General features: G+C 46.6%; 2 protein-coding genes and 1 pseudogene across 3 annotated transcripts; 2 read left to right on the top strand and 1 right to left on the bottom strand.

Moving 5' to 3' along the window:
- The first annotated feature begins 3,509 nt into the window (after positions 1 to 3,509).
- On the top strand, positions 3,510 to 10,064 carry LOC123450272 (annotated as a pseudogene).
- Positions 10,065 to 14,155: 4,091 nt separating this feature from the next.
- Positions 14,156 to 18,605, top strand: LOC123447891 (mitogen-activated protein kinase kinase kinase 3-like). 2 transcript variants are annotated; one of them, XM_045124607.1, is made up of 11 exons: positions 14,156 to 14,691; positions 15,695 to 16,168; positions 16,271 to 16,358; positions 16,449 to 16,511; positions 16,710 to 16,870; positions 16,968 to 17,043; positions 17,130 to 17,189; positions 17,263 to 17,370; positions 17,454 to 17,708; positions 17,887 to 18,017; positions 18,110 to 18,605. In XM_045124607.1, exons 1-11 carry the CDS (start codon positions 14,369 to 14,371, stop codon positions 18,357 to 18,359), a joined length of 1,989 nt encoding a protein of 662 aa, XP_044980542.1. In that variant the 5' UTR covers positions 14,156 to 14,368; the 3' UTR covers positions 18,360 to 18,605. The 2 variants fall into 2 exon arrangements, with proteins under 2 accessions (XP_044980542.1, XP_044980541.1); XM_045124606.1 differs by having other exon boundaries at positions 18,107 to 18,605.
- On the bottom strand, positions 18,363 to 20,119 carry LOC123447892. Its single transcript, XM_045124608.1, has one exon. It carries the CDS (start codon positions 19,985 to 19,987, stop codon positions 18,695 to 18,697), a length of 1,293 nt encoding a protein of 430 aa, XP_044980543.1. The 5' UTR covers positions 19,988 to 20,119; the 3' UTR covers positions 18,363 to 18,694.
- Positions 20,120 to 22,270: the final 2,151 nt, after the last annotated feature.

The following is a 22,270-nucleotide window of genomic DNA, read 5'->3' as shown; positions in this document are numbered from 1 at the left end:
ATCCGGATACACGGTCCATTCGTTTGTCACGCATCCCTAGCATAGCAAACATGGAACTTTTCCATCGTTTCTCGTCTGACCAGTAGTAGCCACAGACCCGGAAAATATCGTCAAATATTCTTCCGACCCGTCTGCGACATATGTTGCTGCGTTAGCTCATGCCTAGCCTGCATATTGCCATGTCATGCATCGCGTTGCACCGTTGTTATTATTTATTGTTTCTTCCCCCTCTTCTTACCGGTAGACCCCAAGACTGACGGTGCTGCCGGGTACATCTATGACCCTGCGGACCAGCCTTTTTCCGCAGAGCAGCAAGGCAAGCAAACCCCCTTGATCATTCTTATATCGCCTATGTCTTTCTTCCTCCTGCTTGCATTAGAATTTTGTTACTGTTGTAGTTAGCTCCTATATCTGATGCATAGCCTATTTTTGATGAACTGCTACTTTCAGTATTGCACCTTTAATCTGCTTAGTATAGGTGGAGCAGTCATCCCTTCTGACCCCGTAGTCCAGTTGCCCCGCTTTGTTTCAAATCTCGATCCCTGATCGACGAGCCAGATCCGACACAACATCACACCCCCTTAGTTCTGCGACGCTACAGAGATAATATCGGGTACCGAGGGTGACATCTCGCTAAGTACTCCTGATGATATCTCTGTAGTACCGCTAGTCGGTCATGGTTATCGAGGGTGATTCCTCTTTCACCATTCCCGACGATGCCTCTGTCATGCAACCCCTCAAGTGTGGGACCCCCGAGGGTGATTCCTCTAAGTCCACCTTGACGGATACATCGTTCGGAATCCAACGAGGGTGATACCTCGGATTCCCCCCGATGTTACAACCACACAGTTACTCGACCATATTACTGGGATCATTGGTGATTAGTTGTTAGACCGGTGGATTCCCGCGAGATTGTGTCGATGGCCAAATTAAAATGATAATGGATTTGGGTATTTGATCTGGGTTGGTCGGAAGGCCTTATTACACACTAACCGTCTGCGTGGGAAGAACTATGGGTACTCGACATCGCGGTATCAGCCCAAGCTCTTCAGACGTCAGCGATGTAGCGGCGTGCGCCCGAGTGGCTGCCCTCGCATCGTGCAGGAGCGCGGAGGGGAAGTGGGCCCACGAACCCTCTGTGCTTAGAAGTTAGACCGGCGGGCTGGCCTCTCTGCTGAGCTTAGGTGGGGCTGCGACGTGTCGATATTCCGAGGCCGGGCAGGACCCAGAAAAGTGTGTCCGGCCAGAGTGTTATCGAGCGAGTCGGTGAATATGTTGTGCACCCCTGTAGGCAAGAACTTATCTATTCGAATAGTCGTGTCCACGGTTACAGGACGACTTGGAGTTGTGCCCTGATCTTATACAACTACAACTGTTACTTAACTGGAATTAGTTGCCCCGGGATTGTTTCCTCATAGGGAGTCGAGGGAGGATCTCTGGGCGTGACCTCACTTCAATATTGCTGCAACAGTATGACTACTAATTGTGTTACACCTGTTCTACTCTTGTCTATTGCTGCAAGACCCTGAAGATGCTAGTCTTCGATAGGACTAGGTCTTCTCTCTCTTTTCTCGCATTGCTGCAGTCAGTCCACATATAACCCCCTTCTTTGATACTAATGCATACTAGCTCAGTTCTGATGTAAGACTTGCGAGTACTTTGGATGAGTACTCACCGTTGCTTTGCTCCCCCTTTGCCCCTTGATCCGTTGTTGCGACCAGATGATGGAGCCCAGGAGATGGAGTTTCTTGCCGACGTCTGCCCTCCGATGGTGTCTTCTTCGTGGAGGCCGCTGAAGACCAGGAGTAGTTAGGAGGTTCCCAGGCAGGAGGCCTCGCCTCGTTTGGTCATTGTATCTTTTGTGCTAGCCTTCTCTAAGGCACCCCATGTTTTATGTCTGTACTCAGATATTGTTGCTTCCGATGTATCGTGTGTTTATCGAGCTTCTGTATTCTAGCCCTCGAGGCCCCTGGCATGTAATATGAAGCTGGTCTTGTTTTATTTGTGTCTTGAGTTGTGTTGTGATATCTTCCTGTGAGTCCTTGAGTTTGATTGTACGCATCTGCGTGTATGATTAGCGTATGATTAAACGGAGCGTCGTCACGCTGCCGGAGAACTCATCTACTTCTCTGTCTCTCTTGTTGGATCAAGAAGGCCGAGATCGTCATCGAGTTGTACGTGTGCTGAACGTCGAGGTGCCATCCGTTCGGTGCTAGATCGGAACCGATCGTGGGACGGATCGTGGGACGACAGTGATTTGAATCACGAAGTTGTACCACTACATCAACCGCGTTTCTTAACGCTTCTCGCTTAGCGATCTACAAGGTATGTGGATGTAATCTCCTCTCGTAGATGGACATCACCATGAAAGGTCTTCGTGTGCGTAGGAAATTTTTTGTTTCCGATGCAACGTTCCCCAACATGTAGAGCACCTTTGTAGTCACTCAGTTACGTTGCAACGTTTGACACACACAAGGTATTCCTCTAGTGTCCGGGAGTTGCATGATCTCATGGTCATAGGAACAAATACATTGACATGCAGAAAATAGTAGCAATAAACTGACACGATCATATGCTACGTTCATAGTTTGGGTCTTGTCCATCACATCATTCTCCTAATGATGTGATCCCGTTATCAAGTGACAACACTTGCCTATGGCCAGGAAACCTTGACCATCTTTGGTCAACGAGCTAGTCAACTAGAGGCTCACTAGGGATAGTGTGTTATCTATGTATCCACACATGTATTTGAGTTTCCAATCAATACAATTCTAGCATGGATAACAAACGATTATTATGAACAAGGAAATATTATAATAATCAATATATTATTGCCTCTAGGGCATATTTACAATAGTTGCTGCCTTCTCTTGTTCAAAAAAAGTCGCTAGAGCGTGTGCAGCCGATCGCCTCAAACCCCTCATACATCCGGGCGTACGATCGGTCACTGAACGGTCAAAAAAGAAACCCAAACTAGACGAGCTTCTTAAAGCGGCTTCAAAGGCCGAGTTGACCGACGCTTTTTGTACCAGCCCGCCACGTCTTACCTGGTCCATGTTGATGCACCTGACCCGACATATATTCGTTCCATCCGCTTCCCATACCAAACCCTAGCCACTTTACTTCACTCCACTCCACTTCACCGCCCAAGCTCGCGTCCGGCGATCTCCAGCATGGAGGGAAGTGGATCTGACTCTGACCAATCCGGATTCGTCAACTTGGATGTCGTCTCGTGCGGGTTGGAGGAGGCAATGGTCATCCGCATTGCACTCCCCTCCTCCCGGGAGCACAATGACCGATCAATGGTGGGACCTGTCTGACACAAGTCCATTATGTCGGCGCATCGGGCGGTCGAATCCTTTGGGGATGGATCATCCCAGTCCTCTTGAGAGCCTTCGAATATTCCATTCCCCATCACCCGTCCGCCAGAGTAGGAGTGGTAGCGGGAGTGGTGTGCTCGTCGTGCGAAGGAGAGGGTGAGGGTGGCCGAGGCCCGCCTCACTCCTGACATGGCGACGACGGAGGCACATGATGCAATGGCGTGGGCTGCCGCAGAGAGGGATGCTATTCGTGTGTGCATTGTGAAGAAGCGGCAACGGAGAAACATAGGCGCATTCTCCCAAAAGCATAATCGGGCAGTGTGTTCCATGGTTGGACTTTCCCCAAGAAGGAGAAGGAGGATAGTAATGGGTCAAACAGCGATGGCGATTAGAAGATCCAGCTCAAGCCATACTGCATTTTCGACTGCTACTTCCACGAGAAGGACGGCAAGGGCAGCCGGAAGGTCAAGGACAACCGTGGATGATCTTCTCCATAGCTAGCATTCACGTAGAACGTGCCAAATTTTGGTAGTCCGAGGCATGTCCTACTGTAGTAGCCGAACGATGTGTCTAAGGCCCTGTTTGGAACCATAATAGATTATGATAATCTGGATTATGAAGATATATTATATAATCTGGTTTATAAAAATAATCTAGGTGGACATGTTTGGAGGCCAGATTATATAAACTGTAATCCAGGTTTTACATTGCATAATGACATGTCTGCCATCTGTTATTTTTAAAAGAGGAGGGCGGCGGTGGTATGAATGTAATTATCTCCAACTTTATAAGGGTAATGGGTCATTAGCAATTCATAATCTGATTTTAGCTGGTGTAGAGTAGATTATGAGTTTTTAAAAATCTGTCCATCTAATTTTTATAATCTACACCATAATCTGTTTGGAGACAGAATAGACTACAAAAATTGAATTATATAATCTGGATGGTTCCAAACAAGGCCTAAATGCATTACTTACGTAGTTGCATGGCTTTGTATGTATTTAAGGTATCCTAAATGAGGTGCCCATTTACGAAAAGAGAAATTTTAGGTGTGACCGATCAGTGCCTACGCACGCGTCCAGAGACATTTGAAAGGTCGAATTTACCAAATCCGGCTATAGATGCTTGTAGCAAATTTATATGTATGAATTACCAATATCAAAAGTATATTATCTTAGTACTATCTGAAGTAGTACGTGCTCCCTCCGTTTTCATTTACTTAGCATATAATTTTTGACTGAAGTCAAATTGTATGAAATATAATCAAATTCATAAAAAATAGTATGAACACCTATAATAACATACTTTCTCCATCTGAGATTACTTGTCGCATAAATAAATAAAAAGGATGTATCTAAAGTTAAATATGTCTAGATATGTTCATTTCTTTGACAAGTATTTTCGAAAAGAGGAAGTATCTATATGATGTGAAAATATATTTAATGATGAATCTGATATATCGATTTTGGTGCTGCGTGTATTAATGTAACTTCTTATAAATTTTAAAAAATATAGAGTTTAATTTATAAATTTTAAAAAATATAGAGTTTAATTTTAGATGAAGCTAATATGTGGAATAAATAAAATCAGTGAGTAGTATTTTTCTACGAATCAACATGTAATCGGATGGTTACAGAAACAAGCAATGCTATTCCCAACAAATGAGGATTAAGTTATGAGCTTACGAAAGTAAGTATATCCGCGTATATATACGAGCACTTGCGTTTGTACACTGTGTTAAAAAAACTAATATTTTTGTTCTCTCGAGACAACAACAGAATGCACATAACAGTTCCCTCGCAATATATATCCAACTAAAATCAAGCAGGAAAAGAGCTCCTTGCGATCTCTTGACGGAAAAGGGCTCCCTTGCGATCTCTCGAGCGCTAGAAGTTTCTCCGTTTTTGAGAAGAGAAATTTAAGGTGTGACTGATCAGTGCCAACTGACGTTTGAGAGGTCAAATTTTATACGTATGAATTACCAATATCAAAAGTATATTATCTTAGTACTATCTGAAGTAGTACGTGCTCCCTCAATTTTCATTTACTTAGGATATAATCTTTGATTGAAGTCAAATTGTATGAAATTTAATCAAATTCGTAAAAAACAATATGAACACCTATAATAACATACTCCCTTCGTTCGAAATTACTTTTCGCATAAATGTATGTGTATGTATATATATACATACATATATATATATATATATATATATATATATATAATGAAATACGTCTAGATACGTTCATTCCTTTGAAAATTATTTCCGGAGGGAGGAAGTATCTATATGATATGAACATATATTTAATGATGAATCTTATATATTGATTTTGGTGGTGCGCGTAATGTATTTCTTTATAACTTTTTAAAAAAATAGAGTTTAACTTTAGATGAAGCTAATATGTGGAATAAATAGAACCAATGAGAAGTATTTTTCTGTGAACCAACATGTGATCGGATGATTTTTAATCCATTAGAATTTAGTCCTGAGCTTATGAAAGTAAGTATATGCATGTATATACATGAACACTTGCGTTTGTATGGTGTTAAAAAAACTAGTATTTTTGTTGTCTCGAGACACCAACAAAATGCGCATAGCAGTTCCCTCGCGATATATATATATCTCTACTATTAAAGCAGGATCGAACGTCGTGATGGTTCGACCAAAGCGATGGTTCGACCTATCGTTCGCTTGTTCCCCCACCCACGTTCTCCTATCACTGATTTTTTTCCAACCCTCCGAAAACCAAACAGTTCAGTAAAGAAAACCAGATCCATAGGCCTCCTCTACGCTAGAACCGCCCTCCGTAGGCTGGAACCGCTCCCGACGCCTCCCAGTGCCGCCCCCACCCCTGCGCGCTCGCCGCCGTTCCCACCCCCGCCCCTACGCGCTAGCCGCCGTTGCCGACGCCGCCCGGTCCCACCCTCACCCCGCCCCCGCGCGCTCGCCGGCGCCGCTCGGTCGCCCGCCCTCGCCCCCGCCCCCGCACGCTAGCCGCCGCTCCCGGCGCCGCTCGGGCCCGCCCTCGCCCCCGCCCCGCGAGCTCGCGGCCGCCCCCGCGCCGCTCGGTGCAGCCCCCTCCCCCGCGCGTTCGGGCGCAGCCTGCGTCAGGAGAGCTCGGTGTGGTCGCGCGGCAGGGACGACCTGTTCTCGCGGTCGCGGTCGTCGTGGGACGAGGACGACGAGGAGGCGCTGCGATGGGCGGCGCTGGAGAAGCTGCCCACCTACGACCGCGCGCGGACAGCGGTGCTGGCCATGCCGGAGGGGGAGCTCAAGGAGGTGAACGCGGACAAGCTGGGCGCGCAGCAGTGCATTGCCTCGGTCGGCGATGACCACGAGTGCTTCCTCTCCAAGTTCAAGGACCGCGTCGACCAGTACGCCGGCGTCGGCAGAGGCGACGCTCTCCCGGCCGGAACCATCACCGAGAGGCCAATCCGCCTCGCTTCCCTGGTGGCCGGAGACGACGGCGGCGGCAACACGTCGGTGAGCAACCTCGGGAACCACGCCGGGTACTACCGCCTCCCCACCACTCACGACGCCAGGTGAGCGAGCTCACTCGTCCAGTCTCCGGCCGGCATCTTCCTTCGTACTGCCTTGCCCGTGAGGATCCTGTTCCTGTATCTTTGACATCTGCCACTGTACATGTTGCGTGTAGGCTCTTCTACTTCTTCTTCAAATCCAGGCGACACAAGAAGGAGGACCCCGTGGTGATCTGGCTGGCGGGAGGGCCCGGATGCAGCAACGAGCTAGCCCTCTTCTATGAGAATGGCCCCTTCCACATCGCGGACAACATGTCGCTCCTCTGGAATGAGTTTGGCTTGGATCAGGTAGATATATACAGGCAGTTTTGTGTGCTAATCAACCAATCCGTGTGGTATTTTTCTTACAGATCAATTGTTTGGATACTGTATTCTGCTCCTCGATCGTTGGTTTAGAACCCTGTATGATTAATCTTCTCTCTGTTTGGAACTGGATATTGGCTGCTGCAGGAGTGGAATCTTATCTATGTTGATCAGCCAACTGGGACTGGGTTCAACTACAGCTCCGATTCGCACGATACCCAGCATAATGAAGCGGGTGTCAGCAACGACCTATATGACTTCCCGCAGGTAATTATAGTTACTCCTGTTGTGATTAATGAAGATAAGCCCTTGCTTGTTCACTACTCCCTCTGTTCTTAAATATAATTCTTTTTAGAGATTCTACTACGGACTACATATGAAACAAAATGAATGAATCTACACTCTAAAGTATATCTATATATATCCATATGTAGCCCGTAATGAAATCACTAAAAGACTTGTATTTAGGAACGGAGGAAGTATTATGGACTTGAAATATTATGGTATGCATTCCCAGTCGGTAAGCATATGTAGTAGGAAGTACACATGCATCATATGTATTGTTAATGTGCTTCCTATTGTGGCGACAAGGTTAGTTATGCAAGAGTTGAGGTGAAACAGAGTGATTACCCTTATTTTTGAGTTGCAATAAAGATGCAAAAATGGCCTTCCGTGTTTTTTCTCATAAGTTCATTGTGTCTTTCTGCATGCGATTTTGATAGGCCTTCTTCAAGGAGCACCCGGAGTATGTTGAAAACGATTTCTATATAACCGGGGAGTCATATGCTGGGCACTACATTCCTGCTTTTGCAACTAGGGTGTACAAGGGGAACAAGAACAATGAGGGCATTCACATCAATTTGAAGGTTTAGTCATCTCTTTCTGGGCTTATCCATATTGTTATGTGTTATAAAGGGTTTTGTTGCTTGAATCCACCCTTGCTGTTCAATTTTCAGGGTTTTGCGATTGGTAACGGACTTACAGATCCAGCGATACAGTATAAGGCATACACCGATTATGCATTGGATATGGGTTTAATTACATAGTCAGAATTTAACAAGATCAATAAAGTTGTTCCTGCTTGTGAATTTGTTGTCAAGCTTTGTGGTAATTATTCCTAGACTCCTGGTTTGCTTGTGTGTAAATCTCTAGCATTAATCAATTTGGCCTCTTGGAGGCACTGTTCATTAACATCATTCCTTGCTTTGTTGTGTCAGTTTCTTTTCAAAACAAGAAAAGGCATAAGCCCAACTCTGATATACCTCATAACATGTATGTATCGAACTTCATTTTATCTTTTGTTTCAGGTACCTCTGGCACTGTATCTTGCCTTGCTGCCTATTTTGTTTGCAATACAATATTCAGTTCCATCAGGTTGATAAACGGAAACAAAAATGTAGGGTAAAATACAAAACTTTATTTGGTTCTTCCTTGTTTTTTGAAGTTTTCTGATTGATCACCTCATCTTTGCAGTATTGTGACATCAGGAAGCCATGTGTGGGGAGCCTATGCTATGATTTTTCTAATTTGGAGGAATTTCTCAATCTGAAATCTGTCAGACAGAGCCTAGGCGTTGGAGACATAGAGTTCGTCTCTTGCAGCCCGAGTGTCTATCAGGCTATCAGGTTATGAATTTTTGCTATTTTAGGTGCAACGATCAGTTGTACTGCAATCCAGGAATGCAGCAAGACAGGACAATGGACGACGATGGTATTATGAGTGCTGGTCGGGTTTTGGGGCAAGGTGCCGGTGACTCTATGGGTTGTTTAAAATCAGGATCTTTAAACCCCCCCAGGCTGCCGTGGGGGCCAAATGTTGTAAACAACGCGACGTTAGCTATGCTTCTCTTTTGCCATTTCTGTACATCTAGGAACATCAATTTACTTTGTGTGAATTTCTCTTTTATCTAATTGTATCCTTTGAAAGACACGATATCCTTTTAAAAAGAAATGATAAAACAGGGAAGGTTGAGTTTGTGTTCTTTCTCCAGTAGCATAAGAAGTGATATAAAAAATATTGACAATTGTATAAGATAGAGCCATAGACGAGATGGTGTTCCAAGATAGCTTCTCTTATTTCTCTAAATTATACTGCCGACTTTACTATCAGTGAACAGGGTCTTATTTACGGGAATCTTTTAGGTCAAAATGTGAATTTGATTACCAAATGTTGGTTTTATACCTACCAGAACCAACATTGTTTAGGCATGCCCTTAATCATATATTTCACACAAATCTGTGGCTGGATTGAGAGCTCGCAGCACTAAAGGATGAAATTTCTGACATTACCAATCCATAAACTGTAATTAGTTTCCTTATCTCAATTATTGAAGGGGGATCTGCCATCGTCGTGCTGGTTCAACCATCCTCGCATCCCTCGATTGCATTCAGAAAAAAATTCCTCCTTCGGTCATCCCATCCCGCACGCACGAGAAACCCAACCCGAAAAACGTGCCCACTCTCCCACCCATTGTCGCTCGAAACAAAGGAGAACAAACTACCGCAATACAAACATGTACCGCTCCACCTCTCCCCAACCCCTCGCTCCCAATCTCGTCTTCCTCCTCCCAAAAATCATCGCCGCCAGTGCACGCCATCCCACACCAACACCCATCTCCACGCTACCTTGTGATCTGCTCTCCATCTGTATCGCGGCTGACGGGGGATCCATGGATTGTGTATAGATCCAAAGCACCGCCTGGCGTGTACGACCTGGGCAGGCTCTTCCTCCACCTCTTGGTGATGAACAAGCAAGGCTGGGAGGGACGGTGGGCTGCTGGAACAGGAGAGGGCAGGAGGCAGGATGGCCGGCGGCGCTATTTCGTTCAGGTATGCTTCGTTCTGGTGATGTTGGAGCACGTGCACATGGGCGGCACCCCGCGGACGACCACCGCCTTGTGATTCAGCGCATCAATGGGCGGCTGGCTCATGAAGGCTTGGTGGCAGCGGCGACGAACTTCTCTCGCAGCTCAACAGCGGAACCGGACAAAGCGTGGTTCACGTATGCCCTATCTTGCAGCGCTTGTTGTTGACTTTGTCGCACATGTCATGAATTTGGCTGGTGCAAACTAATTCACGATAATCTTGTGTTTGTGCAGTTGTTTTCAACTTTGGTGGTGGAAACATACCAAGGATTAATTGGAGGAATGTCTCAGAGTTGTTTAGAATCTTGAAAGGATCAAGAGTGGATGGTAGAAGGTAATGCATCATGAATATAGGTTAACTTTTGCATGACATCTATGTGGTAATTAAGTAATGGAATAATGAATATGAATTTGCAGGAGAAATCACACTATGCATTGATGGTTTTCTGTGAAGTTATCCTACCATATCTTGAACCTTTGTTATCCAGATTAGTTATGTCTTTGCAGAGTAGTCCTCTGAATTCTGTTGAGACTGAGGTAGCCTGCCAAGTGGAAGAAATGATTGGAAATGCCATGGCATGACAGCCATAGAGCAAGAATTCAAGTTTTGTGCTATTCAATTGTGTCCAGTTATACACATTCACAAGTTGCTTATCAGTCTATCAGTCATGTACTATTTTGGATAATTTTGGAATCAGATCAGAGGCTTGTTTCCAGGTGTCAGCATTTTTGTACTATTTTTATCAATTTGTATGATGCCATTATTCCGGTTTTAGTAATCTTGTTAGACATAGTAGGATATTTATATTGTTTTTGTCATGCACATTTACCTTGATTTTCTTAGGCAAGGAAGAAGGTGGCTGGAGCATCATACTATTGTAGGCTCAGTTCTTTTAATATATTTCAAAGGTAGGAGGACTCATGCAGACCGTGGAAAATTCGACCTACTCGTGACCACAAAATATATTTATTGTGGTTCAGGTTTATTCCAACCCTTGTCTGATGGTAGAGGGCCTAGAGGCTGAGCCGATGGTCGATGGTTAAGCAAATGTGTTGCAGAGCCATGTCACAAATGAGGGGATAGATGGAGATGAAGAACTTTGTAGCTACCTTGCCATTCTATCATTTTTCGCGGCACCTATTTTTGGTGTTCAATAAAGTAATTTCCTATGTCAATCGAAAAAATGCAAATGATTAAATTAGTTTGCAAGTTTCTATAATTGAGCCCAACTTGTTGTATTTCAGTTTTTCCCACAAGCTGTAAGCTGCAATGTTGATCATGTTAGTTGGCAGCCGTTTAGGATGGAAGTAACATAATTTGTATTCCATCATAAATTCTGGTCTGGTGTTGCATTTTAGTTCTGGTTGAGGCAAAAATATTGCCATTCTTTCATAGCGCAGCGAAGAGCACAACCCTGACTCCTTTCGTGGTGGCTCGCGAATTTGTTCAAGTTTATTTATCTTTTGGGTCATGTTCAGTTTTTTAACACGGTAGGATTATGGGTTTGAGGCTATCGTGAGTGTGAGCATTCATAGTGGAGTTGCACAATTGTTTATCTTCAGAAGTGGAAATATTAGTTATGTGGTCATGTACATTACTAATGATACCCATGTTTTAGAATGAATCATGAAGATAAATATGTTAGCCTCAAATTTGATCATGGATCGCCTTGATTTTGTTTAATTTTTAGGTATGTAAGCTGATATTTATCGTAACACACTCATGAACGTGTGTGGCGTACACATTGCAAATTACATGATGTTTTGTTTAATATCTCTATATGTCAACGAACTAAAAGATGTTTTCATCAATATCTCAATGTCAAAGTTTGTTCTTTATGTCTCAGTTTGTTACCCCGTAACAACGCACGGGCATCCAACTAGTCCAACTAAAATCAAAAAGGAAAAGAGCTCCCTTGCGATCTTTCGGGCAGCGCCAGAAGCTTCCCCACGCGCGCGCCGGGGCCGAATTAGGCGGACGGCGACGGCTGCGTGCATATTTCCCATGTGACGCCGATCGAGTTAAAAGCCATCCATCGACGCGAGACAGCGAGAGATCGGCGCAAGTGGTGCGGTGGCGACGGGTGCGTGGCGAGTGGCGACTGGCGACGGTGGTGGGCGCGCGCCATCCCTCCACTCACGCTCGCTCGCTCGCTCGCTCCCTGCTCACTCACTCAACCGGCCGGAGGTGACGTGCGACCTCGGCCGGCGCCCGGGCGAAAGGGCAAGGTGAACCAGCCACGAAGCCGCGGCGGCGGCCGCTGCACTCCCGCTTGTGCGCGCGCGGCGGACGTGCGTGAACCTCGCATTCCGTGCCAACATAAAAATATCGTACGTTCATGAGGGGAGACGCGACTACTATGTGCTGTTCGCTAATCTGGCGTGCTCATAGGTGGAATGCTTCTGCGTGGTACTACTCATCTTGTACACCTAATAACCAGTTTTTTCCTCCAAAATGATAATAAACAGGTTTTTATACATCGTATTAATACCTTTTTCTTCTTCTAGGATTGTGTATCGATATATTTCCTTCTTTTTTTAAGATTGTGTATTGTTTTCTCCGTAAATTAATATAAGAATGTTTAGATCATTAAAATAGTGATCTAAACGTTCCATTTTTTCGAGATTGCGTATTGCTTCCTTCGTAAACTAATATAAGAAGTATTTAGATCATTAAAATAGTGATCTAGACGCTTTTATATTAGTCTACAAAAGGGTAATATCTATTTCAAAGTTGGTATTTTATTGATTAAGCAATAAAGTCACATAAGGTATCCCGGATACAATCGGGAAAAGATGCAAAACGCACAACAAACTCGAATTCTTACAAGAATTATGTACCAATACCGTTGTGTAAGTTAGAAGTACTCGACTCCCCCAAACTTTGGTAACTCCAACTTCGACGCAAAGTAAACATTTGCAATGGTGTGGAAGCACGAAAAAAACCATCTCGTAAAACTTTTGGAGATGGCTTCCACTGATTGAAGCATGCGACAAAAAATGTAAAGTTTGATTATTTGTTTTCCTCCGAGTGAAGTGTGTTTTCTAATCTCGAATTTAAAGAGCTGATTGTAGTCGAACCCTTATCTCCCAATCCATGAAATTAGGGACCACCAAACTTAACGGTCCCATTTATTTCACGACGAAATTGTGTTTTCTATCAAGATCACAAAGCGTTGCCGGTAGAGACATGGAGCAATGCCGCCTAGCCAGAGCTAAATGCGTAGAGACCCCATTCAGGGAAGCGACGTGAGAGATCGCCTCGCAAGACAATTCAGGAAGATGACTATCACAAATCATTCCCCATGTTCAAATTATTTTCTATAATCGATCGTCTGATCATCCTTTGTAATCTCTTCTCTGCTAAATCAGTGAAAAGCCAATGAATGAATGCGGATTGCGGGCAATATCATGGGTGCTATGTCCATGTAGCGGATTTGTAAAAACACTACTTCATTCATTTTTAAAATATCATACTATTAGTCTATATAGAGATTTCAATATAAACCACATACGGAGTAAAATGAATGAATCTGCGTTGTAAAATATGTATATATATATCAGTACGTAGTCAGTATTAAAATATCTATAAAACTATATTTAGGAACGAAGGAGTAGATTGTTGTCTACAGTATATTTTTAGATCATTAACAAAAAATAGCGACATTTAATTTAAGCAATATTATCTCCGCTATTTGAAACTATGGCACTAATACATCACTAGTGCTCGTCTTTTGGACTCAATAGCATCACTGCTCACTAATAACTCTGCCGGCAGCCAGTAAACAAGTGATGAAAGGAAACGAGAAGTCTTCCCGCAGCCGGGCAACCACTCCCTCCGCTCTGCGTGCTTCTAGCAGCGCGTCCCCGTCGACCCCACCGGACACGTCACGCCACGTCCACGCCACCACCGTGTTCGCGGGCCCCGCATGCAGCGACGCCACACGGTCCCACTCCCACAGGCCAGCCGCCCCCAACAACTGGCGGGCCCCGCCTACCGGCCTCAGAAGATCGTGACCCCATCGCCACCCGCCTACGTGTGCAGCTTCCAGGCGGGAGACAGATATCGCTACGCGCACCCACAGTGGGGGAGAGAGCTCGAGACAACGGGGGCTGCGCGGGTGGGGCCCGCCAAGGGGACCCCGGTCGTTACAAGAGTCCCCGCCCCCTCTCGCTCCTCCTCTCCCGCGTGTACGCCTCTCTGTCTCCCACCTCCGGCTTCCTCCACGACGATAGCCATTTCAGCCCCCTCCCCCCTCTCTCCCGCATCTCTCTCTCTGGGGACTAGCTTTCCCGGCCAAACGAGCGCTGCGTGGCCTGCGGCGCCGTGCGGGAGGCAGGATGCCGGCGTGGTGGAAGGGCAAGGGCAGGAGCAAGAGCAAGGCGGCGGCGCCGGCGGGGGACGCCGGCGCAATTCCGGCCGGAAAGGACGGGGAGAAGGACAGGAAGAACAAGAAGGCGAGCAGCTTCGACGAGGCGCTTATCTCCAGGGAAGGCCGCGGGAAGCAGCCGGCGCCGGCGGTCGGGCACCCGCTGCCGCGGCCGGCGTCCATGCCGTCGGCCTCCGCCCCCGCGTCCGCCTCCGCGTCCGCGTCCAGCGGGGGCAGCTCGTCGCTCGGGTCCTCCGCCGCCTCCGACGAGCCGCTGGATCTCGGAATCTACAGGTGAGGGGCAGCCCGCCATGCATACTGATCGGCAGAGTACTAGTAGTTGGCCCGGTGGTTAATCTGCTGGGCTTGGGTGGTTGGTTGGTTGCTTCACACACAGGCTAAAAGTTCGAGCTTTTGCTCCTGCGCTCGTGCTGAATTCGGTGTAAAGTTTGGCGTGTTCTGGCGGCGCTAGGCGTGTGGTACTAGTTGCTGCTGTTCTGCTGAATTATTATTCTTATTCTTTTTGTTGAATATATATGCCGTCAGTCGGCAATTGGAGGTAGAGTTGAGCTGTTCTTGTCATCTGTTTGGTTTCGAGATTAGTTTTTTCTTTTCTTTTTGCTGCTTTGCTCGGAGCTGCAACTTTGATGTTTCTCTGGTTTTCCTCCCGAAAGTTATGTTCCTGTGCACTGATTAATTCTTTGGTCAGTTGGCGGATGAATCCAGTTGGAACAAGATTCTGCTGCCCTGTTAGCCTGAAAAAAAGAAGGATCTCCTTCGATCCCTGATTCATACTAGCTGTTTATAAAATTCAGGCTATTGTCTGGGCCTTGATCGATGGGTTTGGTTTTGCTGTTAACAAAGATGAATTTTATAAAATTCAGTGTTGTTTTCTTGGTTGCAACACTGATCCTTATCGTTTGGATCTCCGTTTGGCACTAGATTAGTGATGTTTTTACGGTAAATTTTCGTTGCTGTTATAACTGTTGTTTGTATTGATTTTTCAAGGCAGTTCCATCAGCCGATTTGCCAATCTCATCTAGAATTTGTTATTGTGCAAATTAATCTCGAACTCTGTGGCCCAACTTATCGCCGTGTGCTACAAGCATATGAGACAATGCTTGTTGACCTTTTCTTCTTTCAAATAAAGAAATATTACTAAACGACATTCCTTCACCCCCAATTATGGTGTTAAGATATGATAGCTCTAGAATGCTTTAAAAAATCTAGTGATGTCAAGTGATTGGTTCAAGGATGTGCGTTTCAACTGACTTGATTTTCATGCTTGATTCAATAGGATATCGGATGCAAACAAAACGCCGGCCATTGATTCTCGGAGACAAAGTCTTGTGCTAGACGAAGGACGCTTCGTCATAAGCAATCTGGCTTTGGAGAATAACAGATCGTTTGAACCCTCAGTTTCTCCAAGGAAAGAATTTCAGGCCAATATTTTGGATCTTCCAAGTGATCGAACGACGTACTGTCATGGCCGAAAATCGACAGAAATTGTGTTTGCTACACGGATGCCAAGCTCTCCCCCTAGTTCAAGAGGAAAACACTGTCCAACCTCACCTGTGCATTCAAGAGCATTTGGGCAATGCCCAGGATCCCCTACTGGGTGGCAAGACGATTCCCGGAGCTCAAGTTCACCGCACCCACTTCCTCTTCCACCAGGCTCCCCGTGCACATCTCGTTCCCTCCATTCACAGTGGAAGAAGGGGAAGTTATTAGGCAGTGGAACATTTGGGCAAGTATACCTCGGATTCAACAGGTGCGCTGTTTGATGCTAAGAGCCTCTATTTTCCCCTATTCTTCAGAAACTGAACCTTTGCTTTGTAGCAGTATACTTACCTGCACTCTAAATGTAATGCAGCGAAGGTGGCCAAATGTGTGCAATTAAAGAGGTTAAGGTTATTGCTGATGATTCGAACTCAAAAGAGTGTCTGAGGCAGCTAAATCAGGTATCATCTTTGGAGCATATTGGATTAGTCAGCATCATTCTCATGTAACGGAGTTACTTCATTGATACTGACACTGCTCCTTATTGACAGGAAATGCTGCTCCTGAATCAGCTTTCCCATCCAAACATTGTGCAGTACTATGGCAGTGAACTGGTAAATACAAAACATATGACGATCTTCCATGCTTTATTCTTGAACATGTAACATTATTATAAATTACCCAAGCAATCACAGCCGCTATAATATTTTATCTGAAAGTTAAGTGGTGCTACAATGTTAACTTGGTAGATACATTAGAATATATATATTTATTTACCACTTTGCCTGAATAAGTTTCATATTGCAATGCAGTCTAGTGAAACACTCTCAGTCTATCTTGAGTTTGTTTCTGGGGGCTCTATACATAAGTTGCTTCAAGAATATGGTCCATTTGGGGAGGCAGTCCTCCGGAGTTACACTGCGCAGATCCTTTCTGGCCTTGCATACTTGCATGGGCGGAATACAGTGCACAGGTATTAAGCAGTCATCAAAGTAAATAGAATAGGATGGCTATTTGTTTTTGAAAAACATTACATCTTTCTTACTGATGAAAACTTACCTTTCTCACAGGGATATCAAAGGAGCAAATATACTTGTAGATCCTAATGGTGACATCAAACTTGCAGATTTCGGTATGGCCAAGCATGTAAGTACTAATACTGTGTCAATGATCTGACATTTATTTTATTTATACATACATCAGTTTGTTAAATGTGCATTTTATTTATACAGATATCAGCATACACATCCATCAAATCTTTCAAAGGAAGCCCCTACTGGATGGCTCCAGAGGTAAGGCTACTGTAATTTTCTCGTGTATTTTTCCTTGTTAGTTGAACACCAACTGATATTATTTTTTCCCCAGGTTATCATGAATACAAATGGATATAGCCTTTCAGTGGACATTTGGAGCCTTGGCTGCACCATTCTTGAGATGGCAACTGCAAGGCCTCCATGGAGTCAGTACGAAGGGGTGAGTGTAATGACAATTTTAAATAGCTATGGTGGTTGTTCTTCTTCTGATTGTATGCTAAGATTTTGTAATCAATTTCACAGGTGGCTGCAATATTCAAAATTGGAAACAGCAAAGACATACCTGATATCCCAGATCATCTTTCTTCTGAAGCGAAAAGCTTTTTGAAACTCTGCTTGCAGCGCGATCCTGCTGCACGCCCAACTGCTGCTCAATTAATAGAACATCCTTGGGTGAAAGACCAAGCTTCAGCTAGGTCCTCTAGGTCTGGCTCTGGCTCTGGCTCTGGCATTACTAGGGATATGTTCCCAACTTCCACTGACGGCAGCAAAGCGTCGGTACGTCTACAGTCTATGTCTATGCACCGTCAAATATTGGTCTATATTATGAAATCTGCCTGTGCGTGTGCTATGTATGATAACCAGTTATGGCTAGATGAGATCATCTCTCATATTAGTTAGCCTGAATATCGAGTGTGGTGTCCTTTAATTTCTAACCACTATGATTAAATTTCAGGTAAAGACAAGCATCGAGTTGTCATCCTACAGAAGCTTATCACCTCTACGAGATACTAATCTCAGGATGAGAAACTTAGCGGTGCCAGCATCTTCTATTCCTTCGATATCAACTCGCAGGGCCTCTGCCATGTATGTTCTCGTTTACTAATTTTGCTAAAAATATGGTAAATTACATCTCTTGCATCGTCTAACAGAATATTCTAATCTGATTTGTCCAGCAGCGCATCCAGTGTACGTATGAACATGTCCCTCCCCGTCTCGCCATGCACTAGCCCGTTACGGCAGTACAGGCAGTCGAACCGGAGTTGTTTGCCATCACCTCCGCATCCAGCATATTCGGCTGGAGCAGCCAACTACAGCCCTATCAACAATGTGCTGTACCCTACGCGGCCAAGCAACTATCTCACAGACCCGTGGCTCGAAACGCCTCGCCAGAAAACGCAAACATTTGATTCTCCAAGAAGATTGTAGAAATTTCAAACATACATGTTTTGCATACTGGGACGAAAGATACCCCATAAGTTATGGTGTTAGAACTTAGGAGGACAAAGGCGGGTTTTTTTTTTTTTTTGCTTTCTGTTTCACCCTTTCTGTATGTATCTCACCCTCAGGATACAGTTGCCTCGTCCTTTGTACAAATTAAATGAGCTCTAGTGAAAAAGAATAGCATTTTTGTTCAAGAAAAGAGAGAATGGCATTTCAGGCTGTCCTTCAGTACCTTCATCTGTTGTGTCCCTCGTATGATCAATTTGGAATGAATACAGGTCTCTATCAATCTTCGGAAGATGTCGCGAATATGGAGAAATTCAGGGCAGTTTTATCTGATGCACTTGGAACACATCCCCTCTGTATGTCACCGCCTTCTCTTCAACACCAAGGCCCCAGAGATGCCCTTGTAGCTTCAATACTCCCTTGGCACCCTCACCTTTCTTGACGACGATATCGCTGCTAGTCCCAGTGTCGGTATTTGCCGCTTCCCAGACAAACCTGAAGACACGGAGAGCGCGGCTCAGCTGCTTGATGCCGCTCCGGACCGCAAGTTCATCGCCGTCGATGAGGAATTTCACGGCGTGCAGGGTGACATTCTTGCCTTCCTTGCCGGACAGGCGCTTGCCGAGATGCACCTCGATGTCCCGGACAGTGCCGTAGAGGTAGAAGAGCAGCAGCGTGTAGAGGCCCCGGGACGAGTGCCCCAGGTTTTTGGACAGATTCCTCTGCACCAGGCAGTCCTGGTGGCGCGCCTCCTTGAAGGCGATGTCCCTCTCAACAATGATGTCGCGTATCTGGTACAACCCCTCCTTCATGGCCTCCACCTTCTGCGTGTGCCTGGCAAGTCGCTCGTCGGTTGCCAGGCTCTTCCCCAGGTCCGTGAACATGTCCAGCACTTCTTGCCATGTCTTTGCCGGCGGCGGCGCCGGGGACGGCCTCCTGTATGGCGCTGGGCGCATCCAGGACGGCGAGGAGGACGTCGCCGCGTCCGCGGTCTCCGACAGGAAGCTGGCGCAGGCCGACGCGATCTGTTCGGCCATCCGAATCGCCGGGGACGGGGGCTCCAGCGCGCCCATGTCCGCTCGAAGGTCCCTGAGCACCTCCTCCAGCGCGCCGCGCCAGACGTGGTGCTGCGTCACCTGCGGGCAGACGCTCAGCCGCACGTTCTTCCTCCGCTGCGCCGACACGCCGAGAACGTCGCAGACCTTGGTGAGCGAGCTCAGCGCCGTCGTCTTGAGCGGCGGCCCGCGCCGGGTCGCGGCGAACTCACCCGCGATTGCGTCGAACTGCTCCACCCGGGCGACGGCGTGCGCATCGGTGACAAGGGATCCCGTCGCAGTGTCCCGCAGGTCGCCATCTGCGAGGTCGACGCCTTGGAGCGACCCCGCGAGACGGAGCAGCCTGGCGTAGGCGGCCGGGTACCAGCCCCGGGACGGCGGGACGCGCTCTTGCTCGTCCTCGGAGGCCGGACCGGGCACGAAGTGGATCCCTCTGGTACCGACGCGCATACTAGCCCCGCCCAACGAGAGCGCGCAGAGTACGGCATCCGTGTGCAGCACGGGCTTAAGCTTAGCGCGGCATTTCGTCGAACACCTTGTGAGTAGCCCCATTGCCCACGCCCGTGCGCCGCAGCGAATTTCCACTCTAACGGGAACGAACGTTACCTTCGCTGATCTGAGTTTTCCCTGGGCGGCGATTAAATGGGCGGCGCCGCGCGACCGGCCTAAATCGAGATTACTGGCCCTGCGGGCCGCACGATTCGTTTGTTGTACGCCCATACGATCAGCAGCGTGGGTCGTCTTCTTCCGTTTGCAGCACCATAAAAAAAAACTTTCTACAAAGAAAGCAAGGAAAGGCAGGTCGAGTCCGTCCTCAACGATGCGTTTGGTTCCCTGCATTAGGTCCAGCCTGATCCGCGCGGTAAAGAAATGGTCCTTTGATTGTCTGCTTTTACTCTACGGTCCGCATGACACGAACCCTAAAGCACCTCCAGGCCAGGCTAAGGGAAAACGCCCGAATCGGCAGTAGCTCGCGAGCCTGGCTCGGGCGACGCAGGGGAGGGCGACGTGCGTTTCTCCTCGTGCGACCAGGGAGATGGCGCGAGCTCGCCCGTGTCGCCGAAAAATCGGCGGGAGGATTACGGCTCACCTCTCGCCGAGTCCGCTCCTATTTAGCCCCCTCCCTCACCGCCCCAACTCCCGCCACCATTCTCCCTCTTTCGAGCTTTCCCGCCGACGCGCATCGGCATCGACGAGCAGGTAAGCGACGCATCTTCATCGGCCGGCGGTCTGCGTCGGCGGTCCTTCACCGGCCGTCGGTGATTTTCTATGACCGTTCCCCCCTCGTCCACGAGCTGCATCCATGGCATCTGTGAGTTCAATCCCCCTTTCTCTCTGTTCCTTGTAGCTAGATCTGAGCTGCAACTAGGGTTTGATGTACACGTATGGTTGATTAGTGCTCTGATTTGTGAGCTCATATCGTCGATTGCTATGATGCGGTTGCAATTTGTGGTGGGATTAGATGTTCAAGCAATTTGTAGCATGTTGTTTGTTGTAGATGTATGTTCCTGCTCATAGATTGTGTTGTATGCCTAGTATGTACATGTATGCTCCTGCTTTCATAGATTGTCTGGTATATGTTGTGCTATGCTTACTGTCAACGCGTGCTATGATTGTAGGACATGACCACACACACGCAAGATCTTAGTCAGGCCCTTGTTCTACCGGACATCCAGTTTCCTCCATCGTTTGTCGAGGACTCGCGGCCTATGTCCGAGATGGCACCTGATTCAGAGGTGTTCGCGTCTGATTTTGTCTATGTGCCAGTAGTACCAGTTCAGCAAACTCGTGTTGTTGTTGCTGCTGCCGCTGCAACAACAAAGGCAAAGAAGGATGGTAGGTCAAACAACATGAAGTGACAGACGTTCATGTCCACGTTCATGCTGAACAAGATGTATGACCTCATCTCTAGTGGAGTTAGGACTGACAAGGGCTTCAAGGAGGTGCACTTGAACACCGTTGTGAGGCAGGTGTTCGAGTTCTGTGGGCAGGACGTGTGACATCCTTGATTTGATCGTACGCTAATTATGCACGCAAATGCGTACGACCAAGCTCAAGGACTCACTGGAACATATCACAACACAACTCTAGACACAAATAAAACATACAAGCTTCATATTACAAGCCATGGGACTCGAGGGCTATAATACAGAAGCTCGATAAACACACGAGTCAGCGGAAGCAACAAATATCTGAGTACAAACATTAAACATGAGGTGCCTTAGAGAAGGCTAGCACAAAATATATGCTACTTCTCAAACAACAGCACCAGAAATTGACACGTTGACGGAGACTGGGCTTGCGTTGGTTTTTCCCTTGAAGAGAAAAAGGTGATGCAGCATAGGAGCAGTAAGTATTTCCCTCTGTTTGAGAACCAAGGTATCGATCCAAAAGGAGGGTCTCGTCAAGTCCAGAGTACCTGCGCAAACACAAACAAGCTTCCACCCAACACTTCAAAGGGGTTGTCAATCCCTTCAAGATTGTTTGCAAAGTGAGATCTGAAGGCGGAAAGTGCAACAAAGTAAAAAGTGTAAGACAGAAAATATGGTGTGGAGTAGACCCGGGGGCCAAAGTGTTCACTAGAGGCTTCTCTCAAAATAGCAAATATCACGGTGGGTGAACAAATTACCGTCGAGCAATTGATAGAACCGCGCAAAGTCATGACGATATCTAAGGCAATGATCATACATATAGACATCACGTCCGAGACAAGTAGACCGATACTTTCCGCATCTACTACTATTACTCCACACATCGACCGCTATCCAGCATGCATCTAGTGTATTGAGTTCATGACGAACAGAGTAACGCCTTAAGCAAGATGACATGATGTAG

This window comes from Hordeum vulgare, chromosome 4H, assembly GCF_904849725.1.
Source record: "Hordeum vulgare subsp. vulgare chromosome 4H, MorexV3_pseudomolecules_assembly, whole genome shotgun sequence".
NCBI lineage: Eukaryota > Viridiplantae > Streptophyta > Magnoliopsida > Poales > Poaceae > Hordeum > Hordeum vulgare.
The sequence above is the reverse complement of the archived record's forward strand: the minus strand, read 5'-3'. Positions and strand labels throughout refer to the sequence as shown.